Raw genomic sequence first — 20,383 nt, 5'->3', positions numbered from 1 at the left:
AAAGATACTGAGGAGTACTGGTCCCCATGTGGAGCCCTGAGGGATGCTGCTGGTCACTGGTCTCCATCTGGGCATCGTTGACTGTAGCTCTGAATTGCGGCCATCTGGCCAGTCCCTTATCTGCTGAGCAGTTCATCTGGTAAACCCGTATCTCTCCAATGCAGAGACAGGAATGTTGCGTGGAATTGTGTAAAGATCTCGCGAAGGAGCAGGTGCGGTGACGTTGCGAGTGGCATCGGCAGCAGCGCAGGGCAGCTCCCCAGGCAGCACGGTGTGTCCTGTGCCGTGGCCACCCAGGAGCCTGAAGCAGCACAGCGCTGCCCAGGGCGGGCACAGGCCTCGGGGCACAGTCGAGCTGGGTTTGCGGCAGACTGGCACGGCTGCAGTGCCCCACGCTGTGGCCCGTTCCTGTCAGGTGATGGCAGTTTGCTAATCCAAGGTGTGAGAAAGACTGCCATCATGGAACAAGCTGCTACAGAGGAAAAGCGCCTTGAATCACCCTGAATCCCTAGCTTTGCAATTGCTGTGGACAAGGACAGGACTACCCAGGCCTTATTTACCAAAAAAACCCCAAATCTAACTTCAGCTGGAAATCAAACTCTTTACTTCTTGCTTGCTTTCCAGTCTGCATGGCTACAGTCCTCTTGTTGCTTGGATGCCTGGAGCTCTGCATTGTCTGTTGCGGCTTGGTCCTTTTGTTGTGGAAGAAACTGAAGCAGAGTCAAAGGATGACTGTACATTAACAGAAGAGACCTTCCAGTTAGCTTTGTTCCCTGGTAACTTGTCACATAGGGCTTGAAAAAAAGTGCAGAGCTGCTCTTTTTGCATTTACATACGGCTTACTAGAAAACAGGCAAACTCTGATGTCAAATGTAAGCTTGAACAAGACCCAAAGGTAAGAGAAAGATGAATTTATTTTTCCTGCATACTGAGAAAATGGCCCTTTTCTGTTAGCAATTAGGTCTTGTAATTTATTTTATTTTTCTTACAGCATAGAAGTGTTCAAATCTAATTTCCTTTTTACAGTGACACTATGTGCAGGCTCTAGCTCTTTGAACATAAATAAATAAATACAGTAATCTCTTTGCACTAAGAAATTAATTCTGTTTATCTGGTGCTTTGACTGTGTGTCAACAACAAAATTAAGTTGGAGTTCTCAGGCAAATATAATCAATCCATTTGTCCATGCCTTGATTTGTGTCTGTAATAGGAAAGAGAGAATATGTTTGGGTTTCAACTGCAAGATCATATTAATCTAATAAAGCACTGGGTAATATAATAAATCCTCTATGCTACTGAGAAGTACAGACATGAACTCTTTCTGTATGTCTGAAAAACTTAGCAGTAGGCAGTAACAGCCACATCATTATATATCGGAGACAGATGTTGCATCTGTTCTTCTCTGAAAGGTACCCAAAGCAGTTAATAGATGAACTTAAAAGCCACGTGCTATCCAAGAGTAATAAGTTGCTATCTGAGGAGACAAGAAAGATTATGTGGCAGTTTAGATGTTAATCCCTTATAATTAATTTCATTCAACCATACCGAATGTAAAGAGAAGCATATCTGATTAGCAAGAAGCAGCTTTTGGGAATGTTTAGTAAGTTAACTTTTTATAAAGTAAAATACACGGAGAATTTAGACTATGCTACAGTCAGAGGGTACCGATTGCCTCAGGAAACTAGCAATAACCTTTAGGACTGCTGCAGGTTCCTGTCCAGCTCAAGGCAGCTGTGCTCAAAAGCAGTCCCCTGCTTTGGATCCAAGAAGCGAGCTGGAGCAAACTGACCGAGTGTTTACATTGCCAAGTGCAAATACACAAAGACAGGTATGTTTTAGAGATGTGCAAGAAAAACTGGAAAATAAATGTCAGTTAAATGTCACATATAATTAAATGTATGATCAAATATAATTAAATATATTAAAACCTTGCTAAAGGTATTTTTAAATCTTCCTGAAAGGCAGGAAAATGTTTCCATTGCCCATTAATTTGTTGCATTGTTTTTGTTAATTGTATTCTTGTTGTAATATTTTTCTCTTTTATATAGATCAGCTGAATTTTCACTAAGCAAAACTGCCAAACTAAAAATAACAGCAGTACAGAAAGAACTGAAAGGGCAAGGCAGGGGGCTGACTGCTTCCCTCGAGCAGGGCAGGGGAAATGTGCTGCATTTCCACAGTTTTAGTTGCTGAGTATCGATGCACTTCTGTAACCTCTAAACCCTGTAGTTTAAATATTTTTCTCAATAAGAAATGGAAGCTGCTGATTTTCATCTGATTTTTCTTTTTTTTTTTTTTTTTTTTTTTTACGATCACTGTTCATTCGGTGAAAGGATGGATTGGAGTAAACTTTTCAGTCTAACAAAAGAAGGAAAATACTGGTACATATATTCTAAAATGCTAATTGCGTCCTAGCCTTACTTACAAAAGAAATGTGAGGACCTGCTCCAAACTTTACAAACCTAATTGGAGTACTGGTATTATCCCTGACAAAAGTATTATTCATAAGACACCAGAGCTGACCTGTTCTGGATTTCCTTCTCTAAAGGGCTGCACCATTCCCTGCATTAGCAGAAATGTCTATTCCCAAAAAATAATTCCCCATGCAAAAGTTCTCCCCTCCTTCCCTATTGCCAGTGAATTAAACTCTGATTAAGTTGCCCTTCAGGAAAGCCACAAAAGCAGAAACAGAGATACCATGCTTCACAGACTGGAAAAATATGGTTTTTCTCACTTCAGTGAGTTTTGTGGAGTTGCGTAGTAGAGAAAACATGTTTACAAGCAGCAGAAAATTGGTAGCACTGTTCTTGCTGCTTTTGGGAGACTGAATCATCTTGGGTTCTTTCTCCACTGTAGGTCCCAAAGATTCGTCAGCGCTGCCGAGTCCCTCGGGCACACGGTGGGGCCAGGCCAGGCTCACAGCTGCTGCCACGGAGCGGTGCCCAGGGAGGTGGCTGCGAGCAACGTCAACTGCCTTGACCTGGTAACAGTTCTTCCGCTCACTAGTGAGCAAGGTTTAATTTGGATTATGCTGTGAAGGAGCAGGGGTGGTGGGAGAGGGAAGAGTCTGTCTTGAGAATAAGTCCAGGTTGAAGCATGGTAACCAGATGTGGTGCTCAATGTTTTCTGCATCTGCTGAATGTATGTCTGCGTGGCATTTCATGACAGTTCCATGGGTTAGGTACTGTGCAAAAATGTATTTCCTTTTTTTTTTGTGGTGTTCCTACTCTTCTGTTCTGAGAGGTTATATATTCAGCCCTCCTTTTTTTTTCCCCCTCGTAGTTGTGTTGCATCTTAATTGTTCCTTTTGTAAAAGCAAGATTTCTGAACTTTTAAAGATTTTTTTCTGTACTTTATTGCACTTTGCCTTTGGAAAAATGGACAGATCAGGTCTTCTTAACCCATCTAATTCTTGGTTGTGCGTTCCCAGTAGCAGATGCTGGTAATACATAACAAACAAAGTGAGCACAGAGTGATTTTTTCTTTCTCCTGCCCCCACTGTCCAATATACCATTAAGTGATTCCTGAGCCATAGGCTCTGCTTCTCAACGTGGTGTTTAACAGCCACCAGTAGAGCTATCCTTCATTAGTTTATGTAGCCCGTTTAGTAACTGTCCATCCATACTTCAGGCCTGTACAGCACCATCCAGCACTGATGTTACTTGTGTGTTACTACGGAAAAGTCCTGTGCTAAGTTCCAGGCTTGCTGCCTCACTGCTTCACCGTGTTCGCCCTTTCCTTCTAAGCTCACAGCAAATTGTATTTGCTAGCCTCACCTTTTTTTTTTTAAGGTTCTTTTTGAAGTCCCAGTAGCCTGATCTGAGTAAAAACAGACAGAGGAGGCTGTATAATGAAGTTGTATTATTTTCGCTAATGGTTTCTGCCAGCACTTTCTTAGAGTAAACCAGCTGCTATTCTTTTTGCAGCTGAATGTACAGCAGGCGTTTTCACCAAGATGGTCCCTTGTCCCAGGACTTTAGATTCACGGCACCTGATGGTCTTTATTGACGTGAGGAGAGAGAGGAAGGATGTACAGGTGAGCTGGTGGTTTTACAGTGGGAGAGGAGGAACACAGAAGGTCTGGCTGTGCTGTGCTGGGGAGTAGGTGCTTGCCTGCAGAGTTCTCCCTGAAGTCTGTGTTTGGCTAACGGGCAGAATTTGAATCCCTGGATGCTAAAGAGTCTGATGCTGGGAAATTGCAGCCTGAGGCTGAGGAGCAGTTAATCACAGATGGGGTTTCTCAGTCCTGGTGGTGAGTAACAGTACAGCATAACATGTAATTTGTAAACCCAGCTAGAAGGGAAAATTATATCCCTTAAGAATACCGGTGTCCTGGTACTCCAGTACAGTCTCTCACTGGTATTTCTTCTAAGTGTTTGTCTAACATGTCTTGAGTTGCCACTAAGCCAGTTCAAAACATCACTGCACTTTTCCCCTGCCTGCATTTACCAGTCGGAGAAAACTGTGCTGCTTAGCTTTGCCCATGAATCCAGAACTGTCGTGTGGCCGGTATGCGCAGCTCTGCAGTACCTGGGGTTACAGCTCAAGAACAGTCGGCGGCTTCCTAAAAACTGCCAGGGTTTGAGATGTAACAGGGCAACACAGCGTAACTTTTTGGATCTAACCCAAGGACTGTACAATCAGTCTGTGCTGACATCCCTGCCACCTTTGCTGTGATAATGCTCCTTGAACAGCCCACATCTGTGGGAGGGACTATATCTCCGTAGTGCAAACTAGAGATGGAGAAGGGCTGCTGTCTGAAGGACACCGGCTAGCACAAGAAACTGGCCTTTCCTGGCTCACAGACAAAATACAGGAGACTCCAAACAGAGCTCCTCCCCTGGGCACACGGCACTAATCATCTGCTCAGGAAGCATCCCTGGCATTTAATGAGATCCAGCTCCTCAGATGGTAGTGAGATCCTCTGCTGACATCAAGATGTAGTTGTCATGGTTACAAAAGGACCAGCTGCTAAATACAAAGTATCAGAAAGATGAAAACGGAGAAAATCACTGTCCAAGCAGAAAATAGCGTAGGGTAGATAAGACGATTTGGAGGTCAGGGAGAAGTAAAGTGAACGGGGACAGTGACGAGGGTATTAAGCAGGAAATAAATGCAAGAGGAAAGTTAGTTCAAAGGTAGCTATCCAGAGACGGGTGATCCGGGAGCAGACCCCGTGGGAGATTGACATGCTTATGTTTGTAATTAATGAAAAGCCTTCAAAGAGAAGTCTGGAAACAATATTCCTTAGCAAGTCCCAAAAGGGGCTTCCCTTTTGGCTTCTTCTCTTTGAAGCTTTGCACGTTATAGCGTAGGACAGAGTGAGCTGCAGAAGAGGAAGGTTCTGATACTGATGGGTGGTGGACGGTGAGTTTTTCCCCCCGAGGTAATCCGGCTAGTGGCAGAGGTGAAAAATAGAGCCGAGTACATGACGCAGGAAAGGAGATTTGCATAGAGCACTCCCGACTGCGCCATCTCCTGTTGTTGACATTTTGGCCAAGCGCCATTTGAAATCACTGTTTTCCAAGATGTGCCCTAGTTTTGAGGAGGTGAAGTTTTAGATGGCCTCTTTTTGTTACGTTGGTGAGAGCTAATTCAACCTTTTGTTCTGATAAAAAGTAATGAAAAGCGCGTCTGAGATAACAAAATGAGCCTGATAGCCTGATGTGAATTAATATCATAGTGGTTCCCTGAGCAAGTGGGTTGGGATCTTCAATTAATTCCTGCGGCAGGATGGGAAATCGGGTTTCCATGGATACTGAGCCAGAAGCAGCACTGACACTCACAGGAACTACAGCTTGCTTCCTAAGGCGGGCTCTCCCCCCCACCGCCCCCCCAGCACGCTCTGTGCTGTCATTTTAAAGGAAAAGCAGAAAATGGGCATTTGAGGATGGGTGGAGAAAAAAAAATACTATCCGCTTACCTAGGAAGCAGTGTACAAGAAATGCAAGGCATTTGCACCATGGTAAGCTACAATTAGAAATAAACCAAAGTATATACATATATACATATATATATATACACCATTAGAAATAAAACCAGGGGAGGAAAAAGGCTATAGCATAGTGGGCTTCTGACAGTCACTGAGGAGGGGTGTATAACTGGATGGACGGGTGTATAACTGAGGTTGTAGTAAGAGCAGAGTACCTACTCTAGTGCAGGGCTGTAGGGCCCCGGGGTCTGACGCGTTCCCTGCTCGAGCGCTCGGATCCGGTCCTCCTCCACCACAGGGTTGTTCTTCCTTGCTCTAGGCTTTCCCTCTGGTCTCAAGGTGCCAACAGATAGCTGAGAGTGAGCAGTTCCCTATTGAGATTAGTCTTTTAATAAGCAAGTCCTGGTTTCAAAAATAAATAAATAAATAAAATTGTAAGAGTGACTCCTCATGCCGGTGGTGGTGGCTGACATCGGTGTCAGTGAGGGCACGCTGCTGGCAGGAGCCTTGGCTCTCTTCGTCCTCCAGAGGAATCCTGGTAGGCTCCTGCGCCTGGCATCATTGCGCGGGTGCTCACCCTTTTTCATAAGAAATTGCCGCTGGAAGCCTGCCCAGCAGTCCGCCCTTATTTTTCAATTGTGTACACACGTTGCCAGAAGCAGTGGGAAGCCACCAGGAACAGGCACAGAGGGGCAGGGGACTTCCGGCTCCTTATCAAAGTACACAAGGCGTGCCGAGTGGCTCCTTCTGGGACTCATTTTCTGTGCTAACATACTTATAGCCTCACTCTGCTCCATGGAAGGCGAGGTGAGGCAGCCAAGGCTGCACGGCACCCCTGGGTCACAGTGCAGGAGCGTGCCCATGGTGTCTAGGAATCGCCACTTTCCCAGGCTTTCACAGATGGCCCATGACAGTCGCACCTCCTGCCCCACGGGTCAGGCCATCTGCAACGGCACCACCTCCAGAATGGTGCAGTGTTGCTGCTTGGGAGTGCAAACATTTTGCGGAGCCCTAGAAGCATGTTAGGCATTATTGCTGTTGGGTTTTCTTCCATGACAAGAGGGAACATGTATTTTCTCTCGCTGTCCCAACCCATGCCTGGTTCTCCCCTTTTGTATCCCTTGATTCTATCCTGTTTGCTCAGCCACAGGGACACACATTCCCTCTGTCCATCGGAAGCATGTACCCAAAGCACTGGCTGACCTCAGCTCTGTGGCTGTGTGAGCCATAGATAGTTTGTTTGCAGGAAATGCTCTACGAAGCAGTGAATCCAGACCATTCATCTACATAAAAGTGTGAAATGTGCTGTTAGAGTCCAGATGTCTTAGCCAGCTGAGTATGGCCAATATTTCATTCTGTTACATGTCTTGAGACACTAGCAGATCTTAAATTGCTTAGGATTTTTATTTTTGGAGTCTACAGCATCATCTGAGGGAGAGTCCTATATCCTGGCTGTTCCCAACACTTGTGCCTTCATCGGTACTGCTGGCTGCCAGCTTCAGCAAGGTGAAGACACTGTGAGTAAGTTCAAAATTTAAAAAGAGACCATAAGCCCTCCTATGTAAACACAGGAGTGTGGCACAGCATATCCATGTTATTCTGGAAAGGGAGAATTCCCGTTCTCCAAGGGAGATAGTTTGGGCCTCTGCGTACAAGCCGGGAGCATGGGAGGAGCTCTGCGGAGTCAGCCAGTATCCGCTGCCAAACACCCCGGAGCCAGAGCAGCAAGCTGGAGTTGCACTGCTGCAACGAAAGGAGTCATTGGGGCACATGCAAGCAAACAAGGCGTGTATGGACAGAGGTGCTGCATCAGGTTTGAGTGAACCAAGGTAATACTGGTGTGAGTGCTGCCACACGCATCAGGCCACCATTCGGGTACACGAGCAGCGTATGAAAGATGCATTGCCAATGAAGCAGCGGGCTGGGTGATGTTAAGCTTGGTGCAAAGATGGGTGCAAAGAAGGTGGGACATGGCCATGTGGGTAGACAGCCCTTGGGCACGGGCGTAGTGTCTGAAGGGGCATGTGGCAGCTCCACATGCTGAATATGTTTCTGCCAAAAAACGTTTTGGGGCATAACAGACAATAACATTTTGTGTCGTGCACCACACAAACGGGTCAGCCTAAGTAGTTTCATGGTCTTTTCTAGTACTGTGGTATGAATGTACAAGAATGTACAGTGCTCTTTCACATTTTTCTTCCCATCACTAGCACCAGCCCAGCTTCCCTTACACAAACCAAGGCATGCACCAGAGGCCGGTTGCATCTGGGTAGTAGCTGTTAATGCTGGGGTACAGTAACCTGGAAAATCCATCTAACCTAATCCAGAATAGCTCAGAGTCAAAGGAGGACTCCCTGTCTATTGGTTTCCCTGAAACTCAATCTCCTCCATCATTAAAGCTATGAGGAATTTAAGTGTCACATGCCTTGATATCAGCTATCCTAGGTGATAGCCTGATGCAGGCAATGAATCTCAAGAAAAGGCACCAGTGCTCTTGCTTATTTTCTTGTTCCCTTGCTTCCAAAGAACATCTCCAGGGTTTTCGTACGTCCCTTACATTGCATTCAGTTAATCTTTATAGTGCAGCTTATATTAATGTATAAAGTTTACGTTTCTTATCTAAGTCCTGAATAGAGATCTGTGGCCACAGGTATACACAGGGTCTGGTTACAGAATCATAACAGGCTGTCCAATCTGGCTTTGAAATCGATGTTGGGGTTTTTTTTCTTTTTGCTTGATTGGTTTTTCCTCATTAAGTCAAACTACAGAGCCGGGATTCATTCAGAAAATAACTGTAATGTCTCTGGAAGTTGTTCATAGTCCTACTGGGTAATAAAATCCCTGTGGTTTTTTCTTTCACATGAATAGCAATTCCACATATATGTTTGACCAGGGTGCTATGGTACAGATGTTAACGGTCTTGCTTGGCCTTGGTCTTCTCTGGCAAGACAATACTTGACTGTAACGTGTATTTCCCTCCCCAAACGGAACATTAATCTAATGTTGGAAGCTTTCCTTAGCTTAGTGCACTGAGTGTGGCTGGCATCTTGGACAGCCCTTCATCGCTAAAGACATGTACGCATACAGTAGGTGGCGTTGGTGATTTTTGTCTGAAGAAGAACGTGAACATGTGAAATTATTACCGCTGGAGGAGGATGATGCATGTTGTGCCACACTAGCAGTGAGCGCCCAGCGCGGGCAGAGGTGTCCGCTGCCTGCCTTGGCTGGTGACACCGGTGGAGTGCCCACAGCTGCCGCCTGCTTTGCCTTTCTTCCACTCCTTATCTCCACCTTTCTGATATTTCTCACACAGGAATTCTGCAGGGACAGTCGAGGACAGCCTTATAAATGGTCAGTCGTCTTACTCGTCCCGATGCCATAGGAGACCTAATGCTGTTTGTCACAGAGCTGATGGTGGACCAAGGTAAGGACTGTCTCTTAGCAACCACAGCCAAATCCTCCAGGCTGGAGATGAGAGCTCGCCAGAGCAGAGATGCTCTTAGGCATAGGGGAAAGGCTGGAATGCTTCAGCTAGCATATAGCAACTCTTTCTTTTGCAATGGCACAACCTTTGCAGGCTTCTGAAGTCTATTAAGTCACGCATCCCAAATGAACTATTTTTAAAGGATTTTTTTAACTCGCAGCGTGAAAGCCAGAGGGGAGAATCCTCAGCTGCCTTAGATGTATGAGGAAAATCAGTGATGTCACCTTTCTGCTGCACATCTCTAATGTCTGAGATAAAGGAAAAAACCCAAACAAGCAGCCTGATCCTTACACAACCCATGCTCTATTTAATTTTTGTAGACCACGCCCAGCTCCTGAAGTAATCACAGGGAAGACTTCCCTCTCGTGGTTAGAGAACACCCCTACAAATGGTGTGTGCCACGCATGCCAGCCTGGCCACAGAGCCAAAAGCCCCCGCCTGGGTCATGGGACTCACCAAGAGTTTTGCAGCAAACGCGGGGACACCCATTTCCGTTGTCAGAGCAAAGCCATGCATTCAGCAAGTGCTGACAAAAATCTGTCTCTCGTTCCTCATAGGCCTGAAAAGGCTGCTTAAATTTAAGTATTTTTTTCATTTTGAATTATGTGTGCATTTGTATCCGTTCCCTCTGTGCCCCCATCTGAAAGCAATAGACTTACTGTAACGAACATAACTGCACAGGAAGCAAAATTAATGATAAATAGGTTTAAAATATCTATAGAATGTCCTGAAGTACAGTACATAAAAATGTCAGCTTTTTTAATCAGATGGCTTGGTCCTGAGGGGGGGAGGTGAGAGAGAAGAAACAACTCCGCATCATTTCTTTAAAAAGCTGGAACACCCCATCTTGCTTCTAACTCTTCAGGCTGATAGAATAATGCAACACAATAAATAGAGAAGGATAGAATTAGAAAATAATAAAACTTTTTAAAGGGGTATCTCTGTAAACTTCTTCTAGTCTGGAATATTAAAAACAGAACCCCAGGGAAACAGAGGAGGGAGCAGAGTGAGGTGATGGGAGGTTTGGGATAAAGGCAATGGGAGGCACGTGTGCTAGGCAGCTAGTCAGGCACCGAGGCACATTGTGAGTGCTGCTGCCGGTATTATATGTGCAGGGAACAGCAACACTGCTGAAAGAAAATGACTGCATTTTGCCAAGTCAGTGGGCATTCCGGACACAAGGGAACTGTGCTTGTGGGTGAAGCAAAAGTGCATCCAATTAAAACATAATTTATATTGGAACATGAGACAGATTACAAAGATGGGAAAGTTTGTTAATTTTTCTTGCCTCCAGAGCTGGACTCAGTTATATCCAGTGCCAACAGTAACAGCGATCACGGTACTTTTTGTCATGGTACAGGTTGGCAAGAGCTGCAAGTCAGCTGCAGTTGTGGAAGCAGGAGTTATGAAAAAAACCCGAGACACAAAGCTGCAATTGTGTGGGAACATATCTTGTAAACTCACCATGACGTTTTTACTAGCACAATAACACAACAAATTGGTTTGAATGAAAAAAACAGTAAAAAATTTTAAACATTGAAAGTTATACTGGAGCTGAATATAAAATAGTTTGCATCAGCTTCTACTAAGAAAGCAAGCAGATCAAAACCCAGTCTCAGCTAACTTTTAACTGTCAAAAAGATGAAATATGGATGCAGAAAAAACTATGCAGAATCTTTCTGTAGCCATCTGTGAGGCACATCCGCAGAGAGGGATCCGGTTCATTCAGGGCAGGGATATAAGCAAGGCAGGGTGAATCGGCTGCTGCAGGTCCTGCCCTGCTCCACTGACAACAGGGAGAACTCAGACACTCAGATGAGTTACTCAAGACATCTAATTGTCAGCCAGATAAACTCAGACCATGTGACACCACACACACTTTCTGTCCACCTTCTAGCAGAATAATTAAACAAGCTTTTTTTGCCCCCTCTTTTTTCCCCGTCAGGCACAAGATGAACCAGTGTTGAAATTCCTTAACAACAGGACTAAGCACAGCTATTTACTGAACTGCAATTTTCTTCCTGATCTCAGTCCTGTATACCACTGTTAATGGAAATGCTCCTCCTGTACCTTAAGGCTGAGCTCACAAGGTTACCACTCATCCAGGAGGAGCAATGCAGATGCCAGAGCTGGATCCCAAAGTGTTCAGCCTGTCACAGAGAGCCAGTGCTACCACTTACATGTCATAGCACAACTGGTTACTGATGGGAATGGTCTTGAATGCCTGTGGATTAGTGCGGTACACAGTAAAGACCAGGGCAAGGTAACAACAGTGTGCAGGGGCTACTATGGGCAACTCTGCCAAACAAACGAAAGGGAAGGAACTGTTCATCGGTCTCGTGCTGGTGGGGAATGGACACTTGTGCAGTCACGGACGGGTGCAGCTGTGAGGTGCAGTCAGGTCGGTGCTGTGCATCACATGGTGATGGGCACGGTGCATGAGGTGGCAGCAATCCTGGGTGGAAAGTCACAGCTCGTTTGGTGTCTGTTAAATCTGCATCTGGTGTTACTGAGCCCAGTGCAGGAGGGCTCATGCTGCCATACTTAAAACTACTAGAAGTTAAAGGTGTGACTGTTTTTTCTTCGGTTGATTTGTTTGTTTATTTTAAGACAAAAGATAATGTACTCTGTAGGTGAGTGGCCCTATTGTGCCAAGGGGAGACCAGTCATTTAGCTGCTGGAGCTGGGCCTTCATGGTTACTTAGGGATCGTGACCCGATTACGGTTGGTATGAGCAAGCAGAAATCAGATATATTCAGCAATATGACTGGAGCCTTAAAAAACAGGAATAATTTCTTGACACTGAAGAAAATAGTTTGTAAAATGTAAGGGGAAGGCAAAGTTTAGACGAAGAAAAGTGAATGAAAATGAAGTTATTTCAAAAATGGTTACCAGATAGCAAAAAGTAATCCATGATATAAAAGGACTACAGTGGCTAAAAGCTCATCCCACTTAAGAAATGAAATTAAATCGTTATTAAGAACAAAAAGAGAAAAGCAGTAAAAAAAAAATTAATTTAAAGCCTACCAACGCATTTCTGTTAGAAGAAAAAAATTACAACTAGACAAACAAACTGTAACTTAGGAAGACACATTTAAATACACCAATGCAAAAGACATCCTAATCATGGGATGGGTTCATCACTAACTGAAGCTAATAAATTATTAATACAATGCGGAAAAGGCATAGAAGCCCAATGAAGATGTTTGCTGTGAATTTGCAGAGGCACATTCAAGCTGTTTCTCAAAGTATGATATAATGCTTTCTAGACTACTAGGACATAGGAAAGATGATAGAGAACATCTCTTATGAATAGGAATTTCTAAGCAAACTGTCACAAGTAACTTGCATGCAAGAATCTTAAAAGAACTGGTTAATGCATATGCTGATATACACTCTAGTGTGAAAGACAGAAGAAGTGTTTGAACAAATACATATTAAAAAACGAGCCATTCAATAAAACTGACGTTTTCCGGTGACTTGAGATGGGTGGTTTGTGGAGCTTGATACCCTGTTCTCTCTTCTCTTGCCCTTCCCCAATAGCATTCTTCACTCCATGCCCTTGGAACAGCATTCCTCTCACTGAAACATATTGAGATACAAGAATTAACGTTTGATGGCAATGGACTTTCAAGGAGACCCAAAGTGTCACACATGTTTATTCATTAGACAATCACAACCAAAATTTATTGAACTTCCAAATAAAATTGTGACTGATCCAGCAGCAAAGTCTTACACTTCTGTGCTTTCACTAGAAGCATGAAATGTTGCAAATTTATTACAATACTGCCATTTTGGAAAGATAGTATTTTTAAAATACTGATCTGTAGCAGCAAATTCTTTGGCCATTCAAATTATGCGACCTAGAAAACAAAACACAGATATTATCCTACCCCAGTAGCTAGCAACTCTGCTTACTACAAAAGCTTTCGTCGACATCTTCCACTCTGACCAAACCTCCCTCCGCCTAACAAGTGGCTGCCTGAGCTGAACAGGTCTTGGGTTTCAGTAGTAAAAAAACTCTTGTACTGTAGTTCCTGCAGACCAAATGTTGTATTTGGAAAAAGTAAACGGAACACAGAACACGAGTTTGGGAAACCAGCAGATGTTGCCTGTCCTCAGCACAGGAACAAATACAGGTGATGTCCCAGCTGGGTGTTGGGGCTGTAGGTCACCTGGTGCCACCCCAGGATGGGCTGCAGAACAGCCTTTATCACTGCAATTTATGTGCAGCTCAAGCTAGTTACGCTGCTGCGTCTGCCCCCTCCGAAGCGGGTCTCTTGCGTTCTCTTCTATTAATTGTTAGATTAGAATTATGTTGATAGAAATGATTAGAATTATGTTGATAGAAATGAAGGTAAGTGAAAAGAAAGCAAGCAATAGATTTTCTGTCTCTTTGCAATTTCAGATTTTGGGGAGAAACAACAACAAAAGCTTTTCTGAATTATGTACCTCAGTTAAAAAGGAGCATCGCGCCTAACCCATGCAGGGGGTGCAAGTGAAATTCTCTGGGGCCAGGCAGCAGCTGAAATAAAATTCCTTCTGGTTTTGGTAGGGAAAAGAGGAAGAACGAAAGGAGGATGCAATGGCTTCTACGATGTCAGTCAGATACTCAGGAGCCAAAACTACAGCCTTTGTAGAAAAAGCCACGTTCTGCCAGTTTGCCTTTTCTGGGAGGGCTGTGAGCTGCGACAGGCTGGAAGGGGAGGCTGGCTGCGATCACTGCGTGTGGGGCTGCTCGAGACCCCCAGCAGGTATTTGATTTTGTTAAAAAACAGGAGAAGCACGGGATCCCATCCCCGCACCGACGGGCCCGCCGTGCCCGTGCATCGGCAGGCGCCGCAGGCAGAGGCTGCCGCGGGGCACTGCTGTCGGTGCGGCCGCAGCCTGGGGCTGGTTGCGGCGGGTTCGGTGCAGGGGCAGGTCACGGCCCCGAGCGCTGCAGCGCCGTACAGCGGTGCGCGGCGGCGCTCCGCATTGTGCGAACCCCGCGCCGCACACAGCCGCCCTCCGCCGGGGGGGCTGAGGCTGCCCGGCCCCGCCCGCGGGGACAGCCCAGCTCCGCGGCCGCCCGCGGAGCCCTGCGCCCGCAGCGAGGAGCGCCCGTCCCCCCGCCGCCCCCGCGGTGCGCGGCACAGCGCGCAGCTCCGGCGCCGCCGCCGCCCCCCGCCCCCGCGCCGCAGCGCGCGGCCCCGCCCCGCCCCGGGAGCCCCGCGCACTGCGGGGAAAGCCCCGGCCGCCGCTGCGCACGCGCACCGCGGCCGCACTGCGTCGCCGGTGCCGCCTGGCCCGCTGCCAGGGGAGCCCCGCGCCGGCGGTGGGGCCGCCCGGGCGGGGCGGAGCGGCGCGGAGCGGTGGCCGCGTCGAACGGCTATTTATAGCGCGGGAGGCTCCCCAGGCCCGGCAGGCGCTCCCCGCCGCGTTCCCGGCCCCTCCGTGCGCAGCCCGCGGTTCCGTGCGGGGCCGGCGGGCAGGGGCAGCCCGGGGGCGCGGCGGTAGGGAGTGCTGCCGCTTTCTGCACCCGGGGCTCCGCGTCCAGCGCTGACCCGCTCCCCACGGTGGGAGGGAGGCGCAGCACCCCCGGGCCTGCCCCGCTGCGGACGCGGCTGCCCCGCTCTCGGCGGGAGCGGGCGGGGAGGGCGCTCCCGGCAGCCCCCGCAGTCCCAGAGATTCCCCGTTCCCGGGAGCAGAGGCCGCCCCCGCGCGGGGCGCGCTGCCAGCGCCCGGGGAGCTCCCCCGTAGCCGGGCGGAGGGTGGGGGGTGGTGGCGAGCAGGGCCTGGTCCCGCGGGGCCGCGGCGGCGCTGGGGGCTCCCGGGCGCTTCCCGAAGCCGCCGTATCGCCCGCGCCCGCCGCGCGCTCCCGTGGCCCGGGGGCGGGCGCGCGGCCCAGCGGCAACCTGGTTCCCGCGGCCGGACTCCCCGCGCCCCCCCCCGCTGGGGCCGGAATGGCCATATAAGGAGCGGGAAGCCTCCGCCGGAACCGAGACTTATAAGGTTGTTTCCAAATATGGTAAGTGCGGCGGGGGCTTCCGGCGGGCCGGCCGGGGCGGGCGGGGGCCGGGGACTCCGCGCCCGGGGACCGGCGGCACTGCGGCGGCGCTGCAGCGGCGCTGCCCGCGGCGGGGGCCAGACCCACAACGGGCGCAGGGCTCCCAGCCCGGGGCGAGCGGGGCCCCCGCGGCCCGGCTTTCCCCGGTGCCAGGCGCTGACGCCAGGCGGGGTCCTCCAGCCCGCATCCATATAAGGGCTTCCTGCTTTCCATATATGGCCATGTACGTCAGGGCCGGGGCGGGCTGCGGCCGGTGGGACCCGATATATAGAGGCGGCTCCGGGGCGGGCGGGGAGCCGAGCGCGTCCAGCGGGCAGAGCCGGGGGGAGCCCCGGGCGGGCGGGCGGGCGGGCGGGCGGCGGGGAGGAGGGAGCCGGGCACTTCCAGCGGGCAGCGCCGGGGCCACCGCGGCGCAGGGCACGCAGCAGGCGACGGCCGCCCCGCCGCAGCCGGCCCGTCCGCCGGGCCAACGGCGGCAGCGCCCCCGCCCGTCGGACCCCGAGCCCGGCGCCCTCATGGCCGCGGCCAAGGCGGAGATGCAGCTCCTGCCCCCGCTGCAGATCGCCGACCCCTTCGGCGCCTTCCCGCACTCGCCCCCCGCCATGGACACGCACTACCCCAAGCTGGAGGAGATGATGCTGCTCAGCGGCGGGGGGCCGCAGTTCCTCGCCCCCCCTGGGGCGCCCGAAAGCGCGGGCTTCGGCGCCGCCGGCGAGCCCGGGGAGCAGCACTTCGAGCACCTGGCAGCAGGTAAGCGGCCCGGGCGGGCGGGGGGCTCGGCCCGCCGCGGGGGGCTCGGCGCTGCAGCGGCGGCTGCGCGGGGGGGATTCTCCCGCCTGCGTCAGCGGCTCCGGGCCGGCCGCCGCTGGAGGGCTGCCAGCCGCGCCGCAATATGTTACGCTCAATTAGTAATTAACCAGAAACGAGGATCCGAGGCTGCGCTGCGCGGGTACGGCTCGCGGAGCGCTGGCAGCAGCTGCGGCGGCTGCTGGAAGTAACCGATGTTCCTCTCTTCGCAGACACTTTCCCCGAGATGTCCCTCAACAACGAGAAAGCCCTGCCAGAAACCAGCTATCCCAACCAAACGACGCGGCTGCCGCCCATAACCTACACCGGGCGCTTCTCCCTGGAGCCGGCCCCCAACAGCAGCAACACCCTGTGGCCAGAGCCCCTCTTCAGCCTCGTCAGCGGGCTGGTGGGCATGGCGAACGCACCCCCCACCTCTACGCCTTCTTCGTCGTCGCCGTCCTCCTCCGCGCAGAGTCCCCCTCTGAGCTGCTCTGTCCAAGCCAGCGAGAACAGCCCCATCTACTCAGCCGCACCGACTTTTCCCAGTTCCAGCTCTGACATTTTCCCTGAACCACAAACCCAGTCCTTTCCCAACCCCTCTGGAGCCCCCATCCAGTACCCACCTCCAGCTTACCCGACTGCTAAAGCCAACTTCCAGGTGCCAATGATCCCGGATTACCTGTTCCCGCAGCAGCAGGGTGAGATCAGCCTTGTTCCAACCGACCAGAAGCCCTTCCCAACCTTGGAGACCAGAGCACAGCAGCCTTCCCTCACACCGCTGTCCACCATCAAGGCGTTCGCCACCCAGACTGGCTCCCAAGAGCTGAAGACCCTCAACACTAACTATCAGTCCCAGCTGATCAAGCCCAGCAGGATGAGGAAATACCCAAACCGTCCCAGCAAGACCCCTCCTCATGAGCGACCCTACGCCTGCCCGGTGGAGTCCTGTGACCGGCGGTTTTCACGGTCCGACGAGCTAACGCGGCACATCCGCATCCACACGGGACAGAAGCCTTTCCAGTGCCGCATCTGCATGCGGAACTTCAGCAGGAGCGACCACTTGACTACACACATCCGCACGCACACAGGAGAGAAGCCATTTGCCTGTGACATTTGTGGCAGAAAGTTTGCCAGAAGCGATGAGAGGAAGAGACACACTAAAATCCACCTAAGGCAGAAGGACAAGAAGGTGGAAAAGGCAGCTCCTGTCTCCACTGCTTCTCCCATTCCTGCCTACTCATCCTCTGTGACTACGTCCTACCCTTCATCCATTGCCACCACTTACCCCTCGCCAGTGCGCACAGTGTATTCCTCCCCTGCTCCCTCTTCCTACCCCTCCCCTGCACACACCACATTCCCGTCTCCCTCTATAGCGACCACTTACCCCTCTGGCACTGCCACTTTTCAGACCCAAGTGGCCACCTCCTTCTCATCTCCAGGGGTCACCAACAATTTCAGCTCACAGGTGACCTCAACACTTTCAGACATGACGTCAGCCTTTTCCCCAAGGACAATTGAGATTTGCTGAGATTACCTTCTGGAACAGGAGACTTCACCTTTTCCATTGGTATTGTCAGACACGAAGTCTCCAATTACTCCCCCAAGACCATACGTTGCAAGGCTGTTTAACTTTTCTTTAAACTTCAGCTGCCTGAAACAACTGCCGTTAAGTTTTCCACCTCTGTTGAATGACTTAATTTGCATGGACTGTGGATATAAGTTCAGTATAATTTTCCCCGTAAACAATAGTCTTTTATTAGGAAGAAAGGACTTTTGATTAAGTATGTAGCTGATGTAAATTGTACATGTGCCATGGTTTTGCTTTCCTTTAGGTACTATTGATGTGAAAAATCTTCGCATATCCACGTTGTATTATTTGGAGTTTGCAGGGCCATATTTTGTAAATGTTAATTATATTTCAGTGACAATGCTGTAATGAGTTTCAAACTTCTTTGGGAACAGCACTTACTGTATTTGAGCATGTTAGAGTGATGCTATGTAAATATCACCTGATGAGACACTCACATGTGGCAGAAGTTTTGTTTTTAAAGTTACAAGTCTTGGTGCCTTTTTGTGAAGCCTTGCTGACGTCATGCATTTGTGTGAATGGATGCTTTGCATCTTGCCTTAAAGTGAAAAGGATGTTACTCAATGTAAGGGAGAGCAGGGAACGGGTGGGGAGGGGAGCACGAGAAAGCCCTGGGGGACGGAATGTAAGCAAAAAAAAACCCCCCACACCTCTCAAAGTCTATTTTTGTTACAAAAATGTAAATTTATATATATATATATTCAGGAGTTGGAATGTTGTAGTTACCTACTGAGTAGGCAGCAATTTTTGTATGTTATGAACATGCGGTTCATTATTTTGTGGTTTATTTTTACTTTGTAATTGTGTTTGTTAAAATGAAAGTGACTGTTTGGCTTCTAAACACATTGAATGCGCTTTCTTGCCAATGGGCTATTTGGTGTACAATACCCTTCAGAAAAAAATAAATAAAATATCAAATCACACAGAGTTCCATATTTTCCTTTAAGTTTCTACAGAGGAAAAGATGGTGCTGCAGTAACCCTGACTCCTTGAGCAGCTGGGAAGTGATGAGTGCTGCTTGTCTCTTGGTGAAACACCCACCCAAGAAAGGAGGGGAGGCCAATCGCTCTTACATCCAGTTGCTCACAAAGGTGTGGATGGAGCACACATGTCCTTGCATTAGGTGCATCATCTGCTCTTCTGAAGTAGCCACAATTCCTATTTTCTGGCTTCTCCAGAAGCATGCAAGCTAATCATAGGAAGAAAACCAAATTCTCCCAGTGCTGAAAATGAGGTCTGAAAACTAGAATCTCAACTGCGTGTTCATAGGTAATCGGAAATCTTACTGGATGGTCAGATAGCAGAGCCATTTCTAGGCTGTAGATGCTGCTGTCATTTCAAGCTAGTCTGCTAAGTCCTGGTCTGGCTTTCCAGAATTGCGATTGTGCTAAAAACTGACCCAGCAGGAGCTTGAGCAATGCTTGATGGTGCCCCAGGTCCTCCAGAGCACTTTGCACAGAAATGAGCAGTAGTGGGAACTGCCACACCCAGAAGCAGCCGGGTGCTGTGGGGTACATGGTGCAGTGGGTGGGCTGAGGCAGGCGGCGGGGCAGGAACAAAGGCCAGGGTGCCCTCCCCAGCGTCAGGGAACGGCTCTGACACCCGGCTGGCCACCGCTCTGATGCCCAGCTGGCCACCTCTGTGCACCAGACTGGCTTCTGGGTGCCAAGGCCACAGCATGAGGGAGGTGATGAGCTCTGCAAGGCTTCTCTAGCTCAAAGCAACGCTGGTCCTGCTTGCCCCATGCTTTCGCCACTTTGCAATGGTGGATCCGTTTGACTTGTGGAGGCCTCCAGAAATCCACCCTAACCCTTGCCCCCACCTTCTCCTGAGGGTGCTGGTCTGCCTTTGAATGGATGGGCTAGTCACAGGCAGCTGGCAGGTAGCTGTGCCCAGCTGCAGGGGTGCCCAGAGGCACCGAGCTGGGTGCACAGGGCTACCACCAGCCCCGTGTTAGCCCCGACCCACAAAGCAGCGTGACCAAGGACAGGCTCACCACCTGTGCACCGTAGCTTGCTATAGCAGCCTGGCAAAGGGCACTGCCCACCCGGCAGGGGGTCACTTGTCCGAACCGCGGTGCCTCCTTGCAGGATGGTCCCCAGCACCATGGAGCCTCTCGTTGTGGGGGCGGGAAATAAAGGCAGATTTGCAAATACTGCCGGCACACACCAGCCAGGGCCTCTTCCACGCAGCCACCCTTTGGTGCAGCCTCCCGGGAAGCGCTCACCGTTCAGACCCTGGCATTCGGGCCGGACTCGTGCTTCGCATTTGCTGGCTCTGTGGCATGAGGGAGGAGCCCGCCGGGGGGCTTTCGCCCCCCCTTGCACGGCCCGTGCCCCACCGCTCGGCAGCGGCCCGCAGGGCTGGGGGGCACCGGCCGCGCTCGCTTTGCTGCCAGACCCTTCCGTTTGCGGTTGGCCCGAGCGCTGGGACAGCACGGCGGCTGCCGCCGGGTGCAGGGGGCTCGGGGGCGCCGCCGGCAGCGGCCCGGGAGCGCCGCCCGGGGAAGCCCCGCGCCCCCCGCGCACCGAGCCCTCGCAG

At 50.2% G+C, this 20,383-nt stretch overlaps 1 protein-coding gene across 1 annotated transcript; it reads left to right on the top strand.

The window, feature by feature from the left end:
• The first annotated feature begins 15,671 nt into the window (after window positions 1–15,671).
• EGR1 (early growth response 1) lies at window positions 15,672–18,763 on the top strand. The gene is made up of 2 exons (XM_055719217.1): window positions 15,672–16,215; window positions 16,485–18,763. The coding sequence occupies exons 1-2, from the start codon at window positions 15,681–15,683 to the stop codon at window positions 17,780–17,782; spliced, it is 1,833 nt and encodes a 610-aa protein (XP_055575192.1). The 5' UTR covers window positions 15,672–15,680; the 3' UTR covers window positions 17,783–18,763.
• Window positions 18,764–20,383: the final 1,620 nt, after the last annotated feature.

Source organism: Falco cherrug, chromosome 8 (genome assembly GCF_023634085.1).
Source record: "Falco cherrug isolate bFalChe1 chromosome 8, bFalChe1.pri, whole genome shotgun sequence".
In the NCBI taxonomy this organism is placed as follows: Eukaryota; Metazoa; Chordata; class Aves; order Falconiformes; family Falconidae; genus Falco; species Falco cherrug.
Note: the sequence above shows the minus strand (reverse complement) of the source record. Positions and strands in the feature narration are given on the sequence as shown.